The sequence below is a fragment of the Lissotriton vulgaris genome, chromosome 4_1, assembly GCF_964263255.1.
Source record: "Lissotriton vulgaris chromosome 4_1, aLisVul1.2, whole genome shotgun sequence".
Lineage (NCBI taxonomy): Eukaryota > Metazoa > Chordata > Amphibia > Caudata > Salamandridae > Lissotriton > Lissotriton vulgaris.
The window spans coordinates 1679839519-1679860350 of NC_141691.1; the positions used below are offsets into that span (position 1 = coordinate 1679839519).

Here is a 20832-nt window from a genome sequence, read left to right on the forward strand (position 1 = left end):
AACACTATCAATGAGATGCTCTCCGGAGCCAATTTTGTCTGCCTTGGCCATGCGCAGCTTTTCTCTTTTCATTAAGATGGTACAGTTCTACATTAACTCATATATTCTGGAAAGCTGGGCTGGTGGAGCCAGGGAGGAGAACTTACCTCTCTTACACCCCAACTTCCAATCCAGAGGATGGCTGTCCCGGTCCATTTTCACAGGTGTAGGGATTTTACATATGAACAGCCATCGAGTATAGGAGAAGATCTAATGGTATGGAGATCCTGTGAGTGTTGTCTTACCCTAAACAAGATGGCAGTGTTTTAGTGCAGCTCCTGCACTAACTTGGTTATATCCCCTTTCATCCTTCCCGAATATCAATACACCAACACCACCAGAACCAGCCGGAGGTGCGCCTGGGCCCTGCAAGTGCGGTGAGACCCTTAACTCCCATCAGACAGGCCTCTAAGTAGTGTCAACCACTCAAGACAGGAGTGGGCCATTCCAGCGTTTACAGCGCGAGGGAGGTTGCTCCTGGAACTTGGCCACGCTCTGAGGCGCTGGGTGGCAAAAATGACAGAGGTGGAGCGGGGCTGCAATCTACTCCGTTGCGCGCTGGAACCTGCACAAGTTCTTCATGTTCACTTGGTGTGAACAGGGCACAAAATGCCCAGACATGCCTACTGTAGCCTTGCCATATGGAGCTGTGGCTGGAAAGAAGAGCCGAAACCGGGACTTATGGCGCCAGGGCACTTGGAATACAGTTAGGGGGAGGGGTGTCCAAATGGCCCAGCCCTTAGGACTCTGTGTGACACGGGAGCCGTGATCCCCCTCAACAAGGAAATGGGAGTCTTCGGGGCCTTTTCATTCTAGCGCCATACCACACCAAGGTGCCCTCCATAGAGGCGCATAATGCCCCAATCCCAGTGGCTGTAATTAGAGACATAATTATGGGCACTGCCCCGGCAGAATACTGCGCTCCGGTGAGAGAGGCCTGAGGCTTGTCACAGCATTTTGATTGGTTCTGGTGGGGTGCTTCACCCTAATTAGCCCACCATGGGTAAAGACAAAGCACCAAAGAGAATCCAACAAAATAAACTGGATAACTATGCCTTCATCAAGACTTCAGCGAGGGACAATGCAGGTGGATAGGACCCTCTGATGCTTAACCCTCTGTAGACTCGAGGATAGAGTGGGAAACATACACTAATAGATCTGCTGCAAGTGGTTCGCTATACTAAAAGTTACTCGGAATGGAAGGCTGATGGAGTCTTGTGGATATGGCCCTCATGCGCAAAGGTCTAAGATAGGTCAGTGATAGAGTGCGGTCAGCGGAAACAACCATAGCCACTTTGAAGAATGATGTTTTCACACTCAAATCGGCAATTTCTATGCTTAGGAAAGACACCACCATACTACAAGCCCAGATAAAGGATACGGAAGGGTGAGTCTGTTGTAACAATCTACGTATTGTGGGGGTGCAAGAGAGAGTGCAGGTTCCTAGCGTTGACACAGTTGTGGAAAACTTAATCATGAAACATCTCAAACTGAGGGGGCTCTCCAAGTTCTTCTCGGTGTAGCGAGGTCACTGGGACCTGATTCTCCCTCTAAGACATGGAAAACACCACAAATAATTATACTTACTTACTTATGCCTACTTCACCTCCTGGGGTAACGGTCATTAACCAGTACGCTCCAGCCATCTCTGTCCTGGGCTTTTCTTTCAATCTGACTCCGGATGTAACTCATCAGCTTGAAGTCAGCCTCACGGCTTCAGCACCAGATGGCTTGAAGTCAGCCTCATGGCTTCAGCACCAGGTGTTTCTTGGCGTTCCTCTTTTCCTTTTCTCAGGAGGGTTCCAGGTTAGGGCTTGCCTGGTGGTGTCTGATGAGGGACTGCAGAGGATGTTACCTATCCAGCCCAAGCGTCTTTTCAGGATTTCTTCGTGAGCACGGAGTTGGAAAGTCTGCTGCGATAGATCATTTTGCAGATGGTGTTTGGCCAGCGGATTTGGAGGATTTTACTCAGGCAGGTGTTGATGAAGGTCTGAACTTTCTTGGTGGTGGTCATTGTTGTCTTCCAGGTTTCTGCTCCATACAGAAGGACTGATTTTATGTTGGTGTTAAAAAGCCTGAAGTCGGTTTGTAGCTTTAGGTCCTTGCAGCTCCAGATCTTCTTTAGCTGAATGAAGGCAGCCCTTGCTTTGCAAATTGTTGATTTGACATCGACATTTGCGCCATGCTGATTGTTTATGATACTATCAAGGTAGGTGAAGACCTCAACCTCTTCCAGGTCATCAACTGCCAGGGTGACTGCAGTTGTTCTGGCTGTCTTAGCCTTCAGAACGTTGATTTTACCCCTAAGGATGCTCAGGCCAGGTTGTGCTGATGTGGCTGCCACATTGTGGTTCTTCTCTTGCATCAGTAGATGGGTATGGAAGAGTAGGGCCAGGTTGTCTGCATAGTCCAGGTCATCGAATTGCATCCAAGGTATCCACTGGATCCCATGTTTAGGTCTCGGCTAGTAAAAGGCTGCGCTTGCGCAGTCTCGCTCCGAGAATTTATGTTTCTCCTAGTGGGGCTTGAACTTGCCCCTCTTCTCCATTGGCTGGCTTCCTCCAGCGGAGGCCAGCCATTGGAGGAGAGGGGCGTCTGTCCGTTTAAGCCCCGTCATTTTCGGATTCAGGGGGGGTGTTTTTTACTTTCTTTCTCTCCTCTTCCCATTGGCTGGAATTTTACATTCCAGCCAACAGGAAGAGGAGAGAAAGAAAACATGCCCCCGAATCCGTAAATGACGCTGCGTTTCTCCGAGGCATTCTTGCTTCGCCTCGGAGAGACATGGTGGCGCTTGATAAGCCTTCTGTGGCTTCTTAAGCCTGAATGGGACATGTGCTCATGGCTGCAGGGTGCTTGGGCCTGTCGCGGGACGGCTGACATCTCTTCTTCTTCATTGTGTGCCTGGTGAAAGGGTCCTATGAAGAAAGGCCAGCCAAGTGTGCCTCTCACATGTTAACTCCCCGGGGGACCCTCCGGGACCTTTCTTTCCGTGCCACCGTCTCGTGTCTTAATTGACTTCAGACCCACTGCCGTGCCCTTTTCTTTCTCGACAGTCGCTGCCCGTCCCTCTGTCCCGGATTACTTCCCGGGCCAAGAGGGCCTCGTATTGAATGCATCGGCCTTTATAGCCTCGCTCCTTCTAGCAGTCCCCATGTCTCCATTCAAGTAACAAGGTAGAAAAGGCGCGCAAAGGCGCCACCTCTCCCTCTCTGCGGTGCAGACCCTGCTTCGGCATGTGTGCTCCAACACAGCTAGGATGTTTTGCTTCACCAATAGCCTTCTGTTTTCCCTGCCCGTAACCCCCTCTCCCTCTGCCTTTCCTCGACCATCTACTCCTCTAAGGGGAGGGGTGTGAGGGGGGTTCTTTCTCTGCCTCTGATTGTTGTGGATGTTTGGCGGGGAAGGTTTTCTTTGGCCCCTTGTCTTTTGAAAAGGGGGGTAGTCTGGTGTTTTCTTTACAGCTGGAACATGGGTGGGAGGAGCCCGAGGTTCCAGCCACTTGATTACGCTGGCCTACAGATTTGGGGAGGCGACAGCGGGTTAGAGGGGAGGTCACTTTATCGACTCTTCTCCTGACTACCCATCACCACCCTGCTCTGTACTCACAGGAGCAGTCCAAATATCAGAGGTTCAAAATAAAAAAACAGTTTCTTAACAACTGAGAAAGCACAGTAACAACAAAGTGGATAGCAGATGCACTGCCTTGCACTGCATTATCGCAAGAGGTTGTAATTTCAGCACAGTATCCTGATTGACTGCCTCCAGTGACGTGTCACTTGAAGAGGAATCTTAAGTTTTTTTCCGATTATGCTGAGAAACAGTTCTTTGAATAGAGGAGGCAATGAGTTCCAATCTGGTATTTTCACCCTTGGCTGCCTGGTGCTTGTGAAGCTTCAGAACTTAAGGGTCGATTTTGAAGTCGGTCGAAATTGTCTTTGAACTACATCATCGCGGAATCAGTCCAGACAGCATAGTTATGATGCGACTGCACCATACTTCCATTTCCCTATGGGAGCTTGTGCTTCGGCCGTTAACCCGTCGTAGCACAAGCTCCCATAAGGAAATGGAAGATTGTATTCATCTCGGCACCGTGTGGCAGGCACCTCAGGCTGCCTGCCACACAGTGCAGGGATTAACAGGGGAGCACCATAGGTGTCCCCTCGGCTTCCAACTGGAGGCTGCAGGGAAAAGGGGCCCTGCTGGGGGACCCCAAACTCACATTCCGACAGGCTTTCCATTTCAGAAAGCCCAGCATGGAAAACAAGAATTGTAATCCCGACGGCGGAAACGCCGTCGTGTATGGATTACGTGCCAGTTCCGACTGGTCGATGCCGGAAGCCAGCCGGAATGACCGGCCTGTTTCAATTCCGCCCGCCTACATTAAAATGTCGGTCAGAAAGCCTCCGAACTGTGGTTGAAGGCTTTCCGACCGACATTGAAATAGGCCACTAAATGTTCTGCAAAACGTATTTAGGGATTCAAAAAGGAGGCTGTGGAGGCCAGACATGCAGTTAAAGATGCCAGTATGTGGATCTTGAGGCAGTGCTCCATTCTCAAAGGTCCGGTTTGTTCAAAACTCTGCATGCTCTTGATCAGCCTGTCACCTATGTACCAGACTCCTTTCATCAGGCAAGTTTGGGGCGTCACCAAGAGGGGATTGATATACTCCTGAACCAGTAGTAACAGGTCAGCTTCATGGATTATATGTTTCGTTGAAGACCGAACTGTTTTTGAGTTCCTTTTATCACATTTTTCATAAGCAGATATTTTATGAAATGCGCATCACTAGGAACTATGCACTAGGTACCAATGTCTCTAACCAAGGCTTACTTCCAATTTTGAGTGGGCAAAAGGCAACAAAGGATTGTGGCAAGATACTGTTATATCGGTGTCCAAGTTTAATGTGCGAGCTGCGAGGAGGCAGGTCTTTGTCATCAAGTTTTTTAGCCAAAGGAGAAGTTTTGAACATGTATGTCTGCTTGTTTTCAATTATCGTGGTACAAAGGAAATGCACATCCTTACAACCCTTTTATTTTTAGCTGCCACAAACTACCCAGCAGAGGCATGTCTAGGTGGGCAATTTATTAGGACGTCTCCATTAATTTGGAGGTGGTTTTGGTTAGATTTGAGTATTTCTTGTCTATGGACATTGTCTTTTTTTAGCCTATGTGTTGTTGCAGGCCAGGTTTGTATGTTCTATTCTGGTTTCATTTAGCTTCGAGAGCAACAAATTATGTTCTGTGACTGTTTTAAACAGGGCTATTTTCATTCTTATGGCCTCCACAATGTGCAAACATCATTAAATCCAGGGTAAGATCTTCAGGGCTATAATTAAACAGACATGTTGGTGCTTTGGTACAGTTTGTAGCTTATGATAAACTAGTAGTGGGGTGGAGGGGCTCGAATCGAGGTATTGTAATGTGTCAGTAGCATGAGGAAGAACATGTAGTGGCTGCATGGATATATGATTTTTTGAAGAGGGAAGGTAGTTATTGTGGTTACCAGATTGCAGTATTTGCAAACTCACTTTTCAGTCCAAAAGAGTATTAAAAACCCAAAAGTAACAAAAATGGGTCACAAAATGTTCACCTTTTTATCAATCTCTGGCATTAATACTTTCATTTTGAACACTGTTCCTAAGATTGCCAGTCTTTCATCAAAGAGTGTTTGGTGCTTCCTACCTCTATGAAGCATATCTAAAAAAGATGATCCTTAATACTAGGGTCTGGGGATATGCTGAATGGAACAGTGAGTCGAAGTTAAGTTTGCATTGCATTTGGCAATTCAAGATCTCTACTGGAAAACCCGAAAGACCTCGTGCAGAAATTAACCACTATTGGACTGAAGGGGAAAAACAGCCAATGGAAGTGCTTAGTGCGGTATTAATAGCAGATGCATATAAGCGGAATGCGTGATTAAGTAGCTCAGCAACAAAGTTTAAACGGACTGAAAAATATACAGTACCTTCTTCTGCTCTCTCGAAGAGTTTCAGCGCCTACAAGGATCAAAATAGGCCGTTAGTAGCTGTCTTCAAACGTGTATTAGACTCCTAGCCTAGCCTACCTGCCATTGCTTAACACAATTCAAGATATTTATGAAATGTTCCACGATTAAGGCAATAGACAGTATACTATTTATTTTAAATATATATTTTCTTTGCAAAACAGTGGCAGGTACCAGGAAAAAAGCTTAAAAACGAAACTCTCATACAGCAATAAAAGTATATTAAGTTGGCAAATCACTGTTAAATAAGCTGCTCCAAAGCGTATATCAAAAATCGTCTCTTTAAATTTCTACAACGCACATATGATTGCTATGGCTTTGCAGACCTCTGGGCCTCTCTAAAGTGCATTTTTCTCTCCATGTTATTCCTATATCCGTATCCCTCAATGTCTGATACATGTTGGCTACTTAGCAGGAGAACAATGGAGTCTCGCCATGCCACCACCGCAAAACCAAAATACGCTCGGAAACGGCATAGCAGGGGGGGATACCAACAATTTAAGAGTAAGTAATGCAACACAATACAATTTTGAACTCAATTTAGCAAATTAGAGTAAAATGTAATGAGCAAATAAACATTGAGATCATTAAAATAGGTTAAGGTGAACTGGATATATTAATGTTCGAAGCTTTTTGCCAAAACTCAACAAGAAACAGTAAAGCAGTAATCAAGACTCACTGTTGACAGTTAGATGGGACCTAGGCTCAATTCCCAACTAACCAGGAAGGAGCGGAGGTCAGATACACCATGAGTGGAATCTCTGTCAAAGATTTTACCTTATGAACTAGTTGAAATCTTTCAGAGGGGCAAGGTGCAAGATTGGGGCCCAAAAGGGATATGTTTCTGAAACAATTAGTTTGGGCACGAAAATCTTACTTTGAAAAGTCTGGATTTCGTAGCTGGCAAGGTCGCTTTGTGGGTCGGAAAGATTTGCCCCCTCGCACTGGTCCTAATTTTTACCTGTAAGCTGTAGCCAGGCCAGGCAGCACAAAGCCGCATATCTTTGCCGTTAGGTCCAGCTGAACCAGTTTACAGTGCAACAAAAACTCATGAAAACATGACAAAGTCCCAACTTTTGCACCATCCTGGGAAAGTTCCTCCTGGTCAATCCTCCAGCCCCAGCTCCTCAAGGCAGGCTTCTAGGCACCAGGTTTCTCTCCAGGCAAGTCTCCTACAGGGTCCAGTGCTCATAGGTCCACTGGGCCCTCTTGGAATCAGCAGTTTTCTACCTTTAAGGTTCTTTAAAGCAGGAAAACAGGAGGTCAACTACTAACCCCTGAAGAGCAGTTCCAGTACTAGAATGCCATTAGAAGTTCGAAGTCTTTGAGACTTTGTTCTGCCAACTGTTCCTGTCCACTTGCAGATAGTAATCTCTGCTAAGGGTTCAGCAGTTAACGCCCATTGGCCCTTTCTTGGCTCAGTGGCAAGCCACTATCCTCTGAACCAGGTTAGTTAACTCTCATAGTTAAGAATAGTTGCTCATGAAGTGTAATGAGTGGCAGAACTTATTTTAAAACAGTTCTGACTCAGGTAGCCTAAGGTGCATTTTTCTAAAGTTGCTTTTCTGCTTAAGGTATCAAACATCTGATTTCGCCAATAAATCAGATTTTAAAAACCAAGCAGGAAATTACTTCGAAAGATTTTCTTGCCTTTTCTTAAACAGAGATAGGGAATTGATTTTTTAATCCCATCTAAACTTACCCAGTAGTCAGTCTACAAGGCTAAACAGTGAAATTGCTTTTAGCTTTAATTTAATTGTGATGACACACTAAGCCTGATGTAGGGTGCCTTATCTTTATACATTAGTGTTCTTCTGACCTGTAGGCTTACAAGGCGCACAGTAAGGGTGATTTATGAATATACAGAGATATACTTCTCCTGCATGGCAAAGTTACTTTCACCTGACATAGGTCATTGCAGTGCATTTAAGTTGCAGTCCAGCTAGAGCACCATTGATGTAACCTGGAAAAGACTGATTTTTGTTATATGTGGCCGTCGCAAATACACTCTACAGCTCACAAACAACATTGAGCTTTGTCTGTCATAGGAGCATTTTAGGCACCATTCGTAGGCGTCTTATAGGAAAGTTAAAAATAGGGACTTCCAATGTACAGGCCATGTTTTTTAGACAGAAAGCGCTGGCACTTTACTAGTGTATAGCAATGGTAAGGGGCACAGAGTCCTTAAGTCAGCAATATTAGGGTCCAGAAAATGGTCAAAAATCTGCGGTGACCCTGTAGAAAAAGTGAATTTGCTACACTCTCCTACAGTTATCATATTTTAATATAATCACACTAGCTCTGCAGACAATGGAACAATTTGAATGCGTGTATATCTAGTGAGACAATCATTTACAGAGGTTTAAAAACAACCTCTGTCAATATTGTACCCTCAAGAGTATATTGAAAATGTCAATCCAATGACATTTGTCTTGAAAGTAGTTTTCTGAAAACACGTGCAAAAATGTACTCAAGGTGACACACAAATGTGCTTCAAAATATAATACGTGCTTGTAGAATAACCATATCAGAATTTACGTTGGTGGTTTATGTATTACAACTCTAAGAAAAGTCATATTCATGTGCTTAAACCAGCACTTGCTATGGGAGCCCCATTTAACTCCAAGGGTTTATGTATTACAGCTTTAAGTAAAGCCATCTTCATGTGCTTAAACCAGCACTTGCTATGGAAGCCCCATTTAACTCCAAGGGTTTATGTATTACAGTTCTAAGTAAAGTCATCTTCATGTGCTTAGACCAGCACTTGCTATGGAAGCCCCATTTAACTCCAAGGGTTTATGTATTACAGTTCTAAGTAAAGTCATCTTCATGTGCTTAGACCAGCACTTGCTACGGAAGCCCCATTTAACTCCAAGGGTTTATGTATTACAGTTCTAAGTAAAGTCATCTTCATGTGCTTAGACCAGCACTTGCTATGGCAGCCCAATTTAACTCCAATGCACTTAGAAATGGGAGTTTAACATTTTCCTGATAAGCAGGAGGTCAGAGATTGCTTCATATAGTCGACGATCCACTACCAAGAATCTACTGCTAGCTTTAGATCGACAACTTAACTATACACTGCTGTTAAGTGTGTAATGTTTGGGATAAAGTACCCCTGCTGTACTTTATTGGGATCTTACAAGTCACAGAGGGGGTTCAGTGACCATCTAGGAAGGAGGCTGAAAGTCAAGTTCCTTTATATAAGATCATGGGACACCAAGGTGACTTGCAATAGCCTTAGTGAATGGTGGGGTTTATTTATTCCTTATAATACATGGTCACACCAGCCCTTTTCCTACAAACTGTTTAAATTCCTAGGTGCTGCTCTTTTTCATACAAAAGAGTTGGGATGTTTTCAGACATGAAGATCTTGAAGTGCAAAATTAAGCATGCCATAAACAGATGTTTGTTGCAAAAGAAAATTACAATCAGCTTAAGTCGAAAGCCAGATTTAAAAAAAAAAGCTCTCGCTCGGAATGTGTAGAATTGTGCATAGAGATTCTCGCTTTCCCATATTAGCCAAAAGCATGCAAAAAATAAACATGTTACCGTAACTGTCTCCTTTCTGCTGATCACTGTTCGATTAAAAACTTAGAGCAGACAAAAGAAAAGTCTGTTTTTTTAGTTTAAACTGCAGCTTTAGTTATGCTCCATGTCCTGTCTATCCTCTTGGCTGAATGCTCTAGCAGAAGAGATTTTGATGTCAACAACACAATTTAATAATTTACTAGAGCAGCTATGATGTTTCTTTATTACAGGCGACAAGAGATGTCTCAGACTTTGTTTTGCCAACCGTTCCTGTCCACTTGCAGATAACTATCCATACTAAGGAGTCAGCAGTTAACTCTCATTGTTCCTTTCTGGGCTCAGAGGCAGGTCACTGTCCTCTGAGCTAGGTGTGTTAACTCTCCTTGAGAAGGATATGTATTCCAGCTCTGGAGGTGTGATGAGTGGCAGAACTGGTTAAAAAAGGTCTGGCTCAGGCAACCTAAAACATTTCTAATCACAGATTTCAACTGTAATAAGGAAATTGGAGACTGACATTTATACATGGAATGCAGGCTCCCAAGTATTATAAATAGGTTTCACTTCAGATATTCTGGACCACGTGCAAGAAGTGGCTCATTAGCTTCCTAGCTTGTCATCTACCCATACTTTTCAGTTTTGCAGGCTTTGTCAACATGGAAAAGATTACAGAAGCACCATAATGTACAGGAATTAGCAGTTGACAAATTATGTATCTACAAGGATTCTTGCATGTCTATAACATCTCGAAGCTACATTATTTATCTGCTTGAGCACCTTATTTAAAGTGACAAAGATTTTTTTTTTATTTTAAACTTTTTTTATTAGCGACACAGGAAACAAAAATAAACAAACAAAACAAAGCAAGCAGCATGAGGAAAGAGACAATGAAAAGAAAAAGGAATAGTCTTAGCATATACAGAATTGACATTAAATCATTTGACAAGTTCTGATTATATCCAAGTAAATTAAATACATATGTTGTTGCTGGTAGACAACATAAAAAAGACAATTAACTAAATGAAACATAATTTTCACCTAAAATAGGAAAGACCCCCAAATCTTATCAAATTTGGCTAGAGATTTGGTACCCCTGAGCCTAGCCAACGCTAATTCCATACTATGAATTTCGTTAAATAGTGACCACCATTCCATAATATGTGGGGAGTTAGGGGAGATCCAGGCGCGAGCAATTATAAGTTTGGCACACGACACAGAAATGGTGACTAGGGATCTTTGTGGAGTGCTCCTACCATTAATATCTAATAAAACTAGAGCAGAGTCAAAAGAAAATAAGACCCCTAGCTTCAATGACATTATGTTCTCAAAAGATGCCCAAAATTCTGATATCTTGGGACAAGTGTATAGCATGTGCACCAGATCTGCTGCAGCTAACGCACATTTAGGGCATTTAGTTCGTTCACTGTAAATACTGTTAGAGGCCCATTTAGATATTCTTTCTGGGGTGTGATAGAGCATACAAGTTGTTTTAAATTGCAGCAATCTTAAACTTGACGAAGAGGCCATGTTGATTAATCAGAGCCGGAGTAATATTACTACCTAGCATCCTACTCCACTTCTCTGCTAGAGTACTGCAGTCTGTGTTCTTGTAGGTATTGAAACACTTAAGGCAACCACTGATTAATGACTTGCGTTTCTGCGAATAAAAGCAATGCCATATACTAGAATCAGTAATATTCTGTAGTTTCATCTTACAAATAAAGAAATCATATATCTGCAAATACTTGAACCTCATAGAGTCAGGCATATTATAGAGTGTCCTAAGTGTTTCAAAGCTCATGAACCCTTGTGCGCCATACAGATCCCCAAGGCTTTTTATCCCATGCATCAACCATATATTAGTTGATCCATCACTAAATATACCCGGTAAACCAGGATTTACCCATAAAGTCAATTTGGGATAGAAAAAGGTCATCTTACAGAAAGCCTGAATACTACGCCAGATTTTAACTAAGTCTCTAGCTGTCTTAAAACGCACCCTTTTGTAGTAATTGGGATCATTAATCCTCCACAAAAACATATTCACATCAGAATTAAACATAAATGTACGATAATAATGTCGGTTATCTACATCCTCAGAATTAATTAAATGTCGTAAGCGCCCCATAAATGTTGCCCAAAAATATAACTTAAAATCCGGGAAGTTCAGCCCTCCTGCATCAGAGGCCCCTTTTAAAAGAGTAATAGATCTACGAACTTTGCGATACCCCCAAATAACACTACTAAAGACCCCATCCAATTTTTTTTTAAAAGAGTTGCATAATACCAAGGGGATAGAGCGGAAAAAATAAAGAAATTTAGGTAAGATTATCATACGGATCAGATTAATTCTCCCAATAATATTTAAAGGGAGTTCGTGCCACTTTTTTAACAGGGTTATAGTGTTTTTGAGTAACTCATCATAATTTATTTTAATTAAGTCCTTAATATTTGCAGATAGCTTAACCCCTCAATATATTGCTGACGGACAGAATCCAACGAGGCCCCCTGGTTTATAATTCGCAATTATTTGTGTTTTGTTTAAATTTAATTTGTGGCCAGAGACGTCCCCAAATCTACTGGCTTCTACTGTAATGCCCTGCATCGCCTTAACAATATCGGTTGAGAAGATGGCGATATCATCAGCATATGCTGTGAACTTCAGTAAATGAGGGCCAATCTTAAAAGGAGAAATGGCAGATTGTAATTGTAATGCATGCAGAAATGGTTCTATTGATAATGCAAATAAAAGAGGTGACAGAGGGCACCCCTGACGAGTTCCTCGGGCTATGGTGAAAGAGGCGGATAGTAAACCAGCATAACTGATTTTGGCAAAGATTCTTATTAAAGATAAACCTGAGGTTTCTGACTCATTTGCTAACCAGGCATATGCTCCCAGTATAGTCCTGCCCCTTGATATACCTCCGTAAAAAACTGTTGTCCTGAGATTTTCATACCATTAATCTGCCAAGAATCTGGGAATTTGGTTTGGAGCCGACTTATGTTTCCGTGACCAGATTTCACGCTTGGCTGGAACATGCTTTGGAACTCTGACCACTCTTCGCAAGTTCTTTCCCCTCCTTCCTCAATCAGCGAAAGAAACGGTTGCCAGGGCTCTGGTACTCTCCCGGCTGGACTACTCAAACGCCCTCTATTTAGGGGCTCCCGACTATATGATCAAGAAGCTACAGGTTGTCCAGAACGCCACGGTGAGACTCATTTTTAACATCCCCAGGAGACTCAGCATGCGCAAACAGCTGAAGGATCTTCACTGGCTCCCTGTGGCTCAACGAGTGCGTTTTAAAACTTTGGTCATCGTTTACAAAGCCCTCAATGGACCATGCCCCTCTTACCTAGCCAAAAGGTTCACACCCTACCTCCCATCCCGTCAGCTGCGCTCCACCTCCAAAAAGCAGGTGATCATCCCCAGATTTAGAAGAGTCCGCCTGGGCGGACAATCCCTCATGGTAAAGGGAGCTCAAATGTGGAACGCCCTGCCAGACGCTCTTAGACACGCTCCCAATCTGACCAATTTTAAAAAACTGCTCAAAACTCACCTCTTTCAAACTCATGATTAGCATACCTACTTCCCACTCTGTTTCAGTTTCACTCCCGCGCCAGGACAGTCTTGACTATCGGAGCGCGCTACAAAACCACATATAACATAACATATAACATAACATTAAAGAAGTAAATTAGCTTGGGTAGACATTGCTCATCTGGGCCAAATTTTTCTGGACATTTTTTAAAGTGGCGGATGTGTTGTAGTCTTATAGATACTGAAAATAACTCCACAGGGCAACCCTTTTGCCATTTTTGAAAATGGCAGCTCTAGGAGAATGAATGAATGAAGTCATTTGTAAAGCGCTGGCTTTCACTCGAAAGGAGCATCTTGGCGCTGAAAGCGGGTAAGCTGAGTGTCAAGGAGTGTGGTCTGGTGGGCAAAACAATGATGGACCGGAATGCGGCCAGAGTAATTACCAGTGGTTGAGATGAATTCAAGCATTGCTCCCAACACTATTTCTATACTTTAAACATCTACTTGCAGCACGTGGCTCAATTTAAAACCTGTTGTTTTTGGGGCGGGGTCCCCCCTGCACACTGTCAAAAAAAGTCAGAACAAAGCGACGGACACAGAACAAAGGAAATTAAGTCAGCATCTAAGGGTCTGTGTCGTTATTTCATCTGTGATTAGAAGTCCCCATCATAAAAGACACTTTAGTATTTGAAGTTGCCTTGTTACAGGCTGAACACACTAAAGTTCTGCAGTTATATCAGTGTCCGAATTTAATGTGCGAGCTGCGAGGAGGCAAGTCTTTGTCATCAAGTTTTTTAGCCAAAGGAGAAGTTTTGAACATGTATGTGTGCTTGTTTTCAGTTATCCTGGTAAAAATTAAATGCACATACTTACAACCCTTTTATTTTTTAGCTGCCACACTAAAGTCAAAACAGGGGCAACTGTGGTAAACCTGTCGGAGAGGGCACCAGGTGTTGCTAGCCATCTCTACCAATCAGCAGGACAGAAGGACAGGGTCAGTTTCTTATAATTCAGGGCTGAGGATTTCAAAGGCCAGTCACGTCAGAACAAAATCAGAGTGGCTGGCTAAGAAAAAGCTTAAGGCACTAGTGCTGAACTGTTTCTAGAGGAATGGCTGCCCAAAGTGGTAGCCCCACATAGCGATATCTTTTCAGCGGCGAGAACTCTCAAGGCCCTGGTTCCTCCACAACCAGTGAAGGCTTCCAAGACTGATCATTGTGAAACTACTGTACTCTCGAAATAAGGACATCACAAACCAAATGACTTTCTGATGGGGCCCACTGTTGCTCAGCAGCGTAATTGTTTCTACATTTCAACTTTACATCTTGGCTGTCTAAGAACAACCTCGAGCATTCCCTGAAGTCAAATAGAAACTTCACCAATATATGCTGCTGTTTCTGACTTAACTAAAAACGCTAGGAAATTGGGAAGGACGTTTTTCTCGCTGTAGCTTACTAGGCCTGTAACTAGCAAGACAAATGTGAGTCCAGAGGTGACATATGCAGGACACGAAACTCGCCGATCCCACACTTGATATGGAGAAATAGACAGAGAAACAGTAAACTGGAAACAGATAAAGGCGACCGAACAGAGGTGGTCTTGGGAGTGGAAGCGTTAAAAGATGCCACCGGATAGTACTGGATAGAAGATGCGACCCTCAAAGCCGGCGACAAACAGATAGCCTGCTTGTGATTCCGTCGTGAGGCCGACCTAGCTTTACCCCCCACTTGTCCATCTGTGTGAATGTCACCAACTGGGTAACATCTTTCTCTTGCCTTGTACAAGTGACTCATCTCAGCAATACAGAAACCAAGAAATCGCAGAAAGTTGAAGATGGAAGGAGTATATCACAGGCTTCTCCCCCTACACTGTGGAGTGATTTAATATGGCTTAGGCAAGGCATCCATGAGAAATTGATGAATGGTAACCGAAATGAAGCACAGATGGTGTAGAGGGGCGGCACCAAGACGGTATTCCATTTCTGTTGGTCTGTGTTATGACCCCAGTGGAATGTGCGTTGAGTTTTTACCGAACGGGGATGATGAGCAATTGATCTTAAGAACTCCCTGTCCAATGAGGAAGTGATTTCAACTGTCCCAGTGACGTAGATCCAAACAAATCATATCCGCCTTCGCCTAGTGCATTGAGTGACTGGAACTCGAGGGCTAGGAATGAAGAGCTGGTATATTTAAAGATGAATAATGTCTGAGGGGAATTTCACCATGGAGTGTTGGAGTTCTTGCTCTTCTGCTTTACACAGGTCGGCTGCATAAATACATCTCCGCCTGAGCGCGGAGACTACGCGAGGCCCCGGCTTGGGCGGGAAAGAGAGGCCGGGCCCCGAGTGAACGCCGGAGGCTCTCCCCATCCGAGCCCCGGCCCCGGACCACGCATCCGCCGAGGGACCTGCACGGTGAGCCACAGCCTCTGCGTCGCCCCTTCCCCCTGGCTGTTCCTGGAGGGGTCAGGCCCGCCAGAGCACCGCGACTGCGGGAGACCCCGGCTTGGGCGGGAAAGCGAGGCCGGACCCGGACTACACGCCGGAGACTCTCCACATACGAGCCCCGGCTCCTGATCGAACACCCGCCGCGGGACCACCACGGTGAGCTGCAGCTTCCACGCCGCCCCCCCCTCCTGGCTGTCCTTGGTGGGGTCTGGCGCTGGGAGGGCCCTACCTCAACCCTGACCGCCATCTTGTCTTTTTGAGGGGCTGCTGGTGGGGCTACATCTGGAGGCGGGTGGCCGGCCCGCACACCCACAAGACCCCCTGCTACCGACCACCCTGCTGATCTAGCGAGCCTCGGCTGAGGGCGGTGGGGCCGCCCAGACTCCACTCTCGGGGAAGGCCCTGATTCACGCGGGGGCGGGGGGCCGAGTTTCGCCACATCCATTGGAGGCCCCCAGCCCGTGGGACCCGAACTTTGGCCGCCGTGGGGAGTCTGCCGACAAGAGACCTCCTCCGCTCCCTCTGCCTCCTTGCAGCCTTGCCTACCCGCTGGGCCATCTCCCTTGCCCACGCAGCCCTCCTACGCGCCGGCCCCCTGCTGCCCTGGCACTCTTTACAGGCTGACACCGGGCCAGCCCGGCTCCAGGATTGCGGAGACCTTACTACACCCTGCCATCCTCTGCCTCGAGGCCAGGAGCCCCTGATCGTGGATCCTGGGTTGCTGGCCCACCGGGACGCCTGTGGACCTCCCTCGGACTCTCCTCTACCGCGGACCGGGAGTTGCACGCGACAACTTGCCCCTTCCCCCCTCCCGCCATCATCCGACGCCCAGAGTGGGCCATGACGCGTGGCAAGGGGAACAAGCCAGACCCCCCACCGGCGGCGACCAGAGGTGCGTCGGTGGCTTCCATGTGGGGCAAAGCGGGCTCGCCGCCATCTTCCGGAGGCCCATCAGCAACAGGGGGGAACCTCTACAGCCTGCCGACTCCCCCCCGGTGACCCAGGCCTTCATGTCCTCCTTCATGACGGACTTGAAGTCCGAAATCGGATCCCTCAGGACGGAGGTCCACACATGCGTCAAAGAGTTGCGCAAGGAGGTCACCGACCTCGGCGACCGGGTCGACGGCCTGGAGAAGACGGTTGACTCCCGCACCGAAGACCTGGAGCAGATCTGGCAGAGGGTGGCGACCCTGGAAGAACAACATATCCAGCTCCAGATCAAGCAGGAGGACCTGGAAAACAGGGGACGACGCAACAACCTCAGCATACGGGGTGTGCCACTCGGAGAAGAGGGGACTAATACCATGGCCTACGTAGCTCTACTCCTGCAGGCGGTGCGGGGCGAGGAGGATGCCCCTCCACCGCGCCTTGATCGCGCACATCGTGTCTTTTGGGCGGGGAGCAAGGCGGGCCTCCTGCCCGACATTGTCACCAGGCTCCACTACTTCACGGAGAAGGAGGCCGTACTAAAGGCGGCTAGAGACCACCCAGACCTGCGGTACGAAGGCCACAAGATCCAGATCTTCCAAGACTTGGCCCCCACCACGCTCCACCGGAGGAAGGTCTTCGGCCCGATCACGGAGAGACTCCGGGCCCTCAATGTTTCGTATCAGTGGGGTCACCCCTTTGCCCTCATCTTTCGGTGGGAAGGTAAGAGACGGTCCCTCCGCTCCTACCGAGAAGCGGCGCAATTGCTTGATATGCCGGGATCCCCTGATCACAGCCCATCCCGCTCTCATCACCCGGAGAGGGACCCTCCGCGCTCAGACTGGTCCACTGTACGCAAACGCCGCCGGACCCCCCCAGTGGACAGCCTCTCCGCCTCACAGACCAAGCAAGACATTATCGCTCACATTCGCTCTCTTGAGGGCGACCGTGAGGAACAGGCCTCCCAGCTTCTTGCCTCCGGCACTGAAGGAGGGAATCGCCCCTCAACCCCAGACACCATCTGAACTTGTTTAAAGAGACCCCAGCTGCCCTGTGCATGTCCTCATCACCTGGCCGCTTGGAACTGACCTACCACGCCTTGGCGGCCCGACCCCGCCATTCTTGGAGCTGCGACCCCCCTCATTTCTGAAGGGCTGCCCCCATGGCTCTTCCCCCCCTGAGGGGGACAAGAGGAAAAGACAATGGGTCTCACCCCTATGGGGCCCTGCTCCATGACGACGTGTTTCGGTGCCCTCTTGGCGATTGATCCGGACCTGAGGATCCCCTGGCTCGACGCACCCCCGGACTTCCTTGTGACAGCGGGGTGGACGGGCCACGAGACAACCGGACTTCATTTCACCCACTTGGACCCTCGCTCCCTCCCTTTGTCCCGTAGGAAGTGACATTCCTGTGTTCATCCGAACCCTCGGGTAGAGGATGCCCGGTACCTGGGACAATGTACAATGGCCCTGTTGGCCTGTTTTGGTTGTGCTTCTTCTCTACACCCTTTATCTTCCTTCTCTCTCTTTTCTTCCTACTTTTCTGTCACGCTGCCTTCTCTTCCTGTTCTCCCCCCCGCGCTTGCGGAGGGGTGGTACGGTGGGACCTGCGGGGGTTGATATGCTGGAGGCGAGGTGAGACAGCCGCTGCTCTGCTTGCGGGGGGGATTGTTTCATTGGTTCTTGCGCGGCGCCGTCCCCCCATAGTGCGATGACTGCGAACATCCCTGCGCCCCTGAAGGTCCTATCACTTAATGTCAAAGGGCTCAACTCCCCCAACAAGCGACACCAGATTTGGCGCTATCTCTTGCATCACTCCCCTGACATTATCCTCCTCCAGGAGACGCACCTTCTGAAGGGAGACACCAGGCGTATGGCGCACCCTAGATACCCCACGCAGTTCTGGGCTTCCTCTGACACCAAGACGGCGGGGGTGGCAATCCTCTGCAGGGCTGGCTTCAGACGGGGACCCACGAAACCCTTCAAGAGTGCTGACGGGCGTTTCCTCCGAGCCACGGTGCAGCTGGGGCGTGCGCAACTCACCCTGGGATGTGTATATGCGCCCAACCAGTCGCAGGACAAATACCTCCAGGCGCTCCTGCGGGACCAGTTCCCATCGGGTGACCCTAACGTGATTCTGGGCGGAGACTTCAATTTAGTGTGGGACCCTGAGTTGGATCGAGAGGGAGCCTCCTTTAATGGCATGGGGGCAATGTCCTCTACCCTCAAAACGCAGCTTACAAACTTGGGACTCGTGGATGTGTGGCGCTACCACAACCCGGGGACCCGGGACTACTCCTTCTACTCACACTCCCATAGGACATACTCCTGTATCGACTACCTCTTCACCTCCCTTGAACTGGCCCGAGATTCCTTAGCTGCCGCCATATCTGACATTTCCCTGTCGGACCACGCCCATGTGGAACTCTTGCTGCAGGACCCCCTGGCCCGTGCAACTCGTGAGCGCAGATGGGTGCTCCCGCCGGCTGTCCTTCGGGACCCGGAGGACGTTGCCAGCATTCGCGACGCCATAGACTCGTATTTCGCGATTAACGACACCCCTGCCATGCCCTTCCATACGGTCTGGGATGCCTTCAAGGCCACCATTCGGGGCCACATTACCTCCCTGGCGGTGGCACGGAGGAGGGAGGCGTTCAAAGTGGAAACTGACCTGGCTAGTGAAATCAAACTAGCGGAGGCTCAGGACCAGGACTCCCCTTCGCAGGCGTCTAAGAGAACACTCGCCAACCTCAGGGGGCAACTCCGCACTCTGCGCACCAACAAAGCAGAACACTCCCTGCTGGCGCTCAAACAACGCTACTATGAGGGCGGGGACAAAGTTGGACGCCTTCTGGCTGGCAGGCTGCGAGCGCGTGCAGCCAGGGCCCACATCGCCAACGTCAAGAAGCAAGATGTCACCTGCGCCACCTCTGAGAAAGCCAAGCAGGACGCCTTCGTCGCCTACTACTCTTCCCTGTATGCGGAGGAGCCCACCTCCGCGGAAGCACGGGAGGCCGTTCTCGTGGATTTCGAGGGGTCTCCACTGTCCCCGGCATGTGCAGCCACGCTAGAGGGTCCCCTGCAGGAGGAGGAAATAACAGAGGCTGTCAAGGACCTCCCCACTGGGAAAACCCCGGGACCAGACGGCCTACCGTTGGCCTTCTATCGCCTATTCTTGACCCAGCTCCGCCCGCACCTACTGCGGCTGTACGGCTCCTTCTCTGATACCACTGGCCCGTCCCCCGATATAGGCCTGGCGGAGATCGCCCTGATCCCCAAACCTGGGAAAGCCCCCGACTTGTGTGCCTCTTATCGCCCCATAGCCCTCCTGAATACTGATCTCAAGATCTACACCAAGATCCTGGCCAAACGGCTGGACCCGTACATGCCGGGGCTAGTCGACCCGGACCAGGTGGGCTTTATTCGGGACCGTCAGGGGGCCGACAACGTTCGCAGACTGGCACACCTAGTGGGGAAGGTACGGCATTGGGATATACCGGCTTGCCTCCTCTCGCTAGACGCAGAAAAGGCCTTCGACCGGGTCGACTGGACCTTCTTGCGGGCGGTCCTCCAGAAACTAGGTCTTGGCCCTAACATGATCTCTAGGTGCATGGCCCCCTATCTCGGACCGCAAGCCAGAATTCGGGTCAACGGCCAACTGACAGCGCCGCTCTCGATTCACAGGGGCACGAGGCAGGGATGCCCGCTCTCGCCGCTCCTATTCGCCCTAGCGGTGGAACCGCTGGCGGAGCTGATTAGGCGTACCCCTGACATCCATGGAATCCCCCACGGGGGCGCACCAACAAAGTAGCGCTGTTTGCGGATGACCTGATTCTTACTCTTACGCGCCCTAGGGACTCCCTCCCGGCGGTGCACGGAGCCCTCTCACTGTTTGAACAAGCGTCAGGCCTCAAGATTAACCATACCAAATCTTGGGTGCTTAACCTCACTGTCCCCGAAGAAGAGGTCACCTTCCTGAAAGGGGTTACGCCCTACCGCTGGGCGGAGGGCCACATTAAATACCTGGGTCTGGACCTAACGCCCCACCTGGATTCGTGGTCCACGCGGAACTGGGCATCTTGCCGCAAGGAGGTCCTGGCGGACCTGCGGAAATGGAAGCCCTTGATGATCTCCTGGCTAGGGCGGCTCAACGCGGTCAAGATGTCGATCCTCCCCTGTATACTATATGTTTTTCAGTGCCTACCCACCCCGATCCCGCTCCACTGCATTAGGAGTCTCCAACGCGACCTCACGTCCTTCATCTGGGGTGGTAAGCGGCCCCGCTTTTCGCAGAAAGTCCTGATGGAACCAAGAGACAGGGGCGGCCTCGCCTGCCCGAATCTCCTCCACTA

At 48.4% G+C, this 20832-nt stretch overlaps 1 protein-coding gene across 2 annotated transcripts in view; it reads right to left on the bottom strand.

Moving 5' to 3' along the window:
• LOC147724402 (regulator of microtubule dynamics protein 1-like) overlaps positions 1-20832 on the bottom strand; it is a 363899-nt gene that overhangs the window by 40298 nt on the left and 302769 nt on the right. For both annotated transcript variants that reach the window (XM_086965961.1, XM_086965963.1), the window contains exon 8: positions 6004-6034. In XM_086965961.1, coding sequence (XP_086822087.1) covers positions 6004-6034 — 31 coding nt within the window. The remainder of the gene's footprint in view (positions 1-6003; positions 6035-20832) is intronic.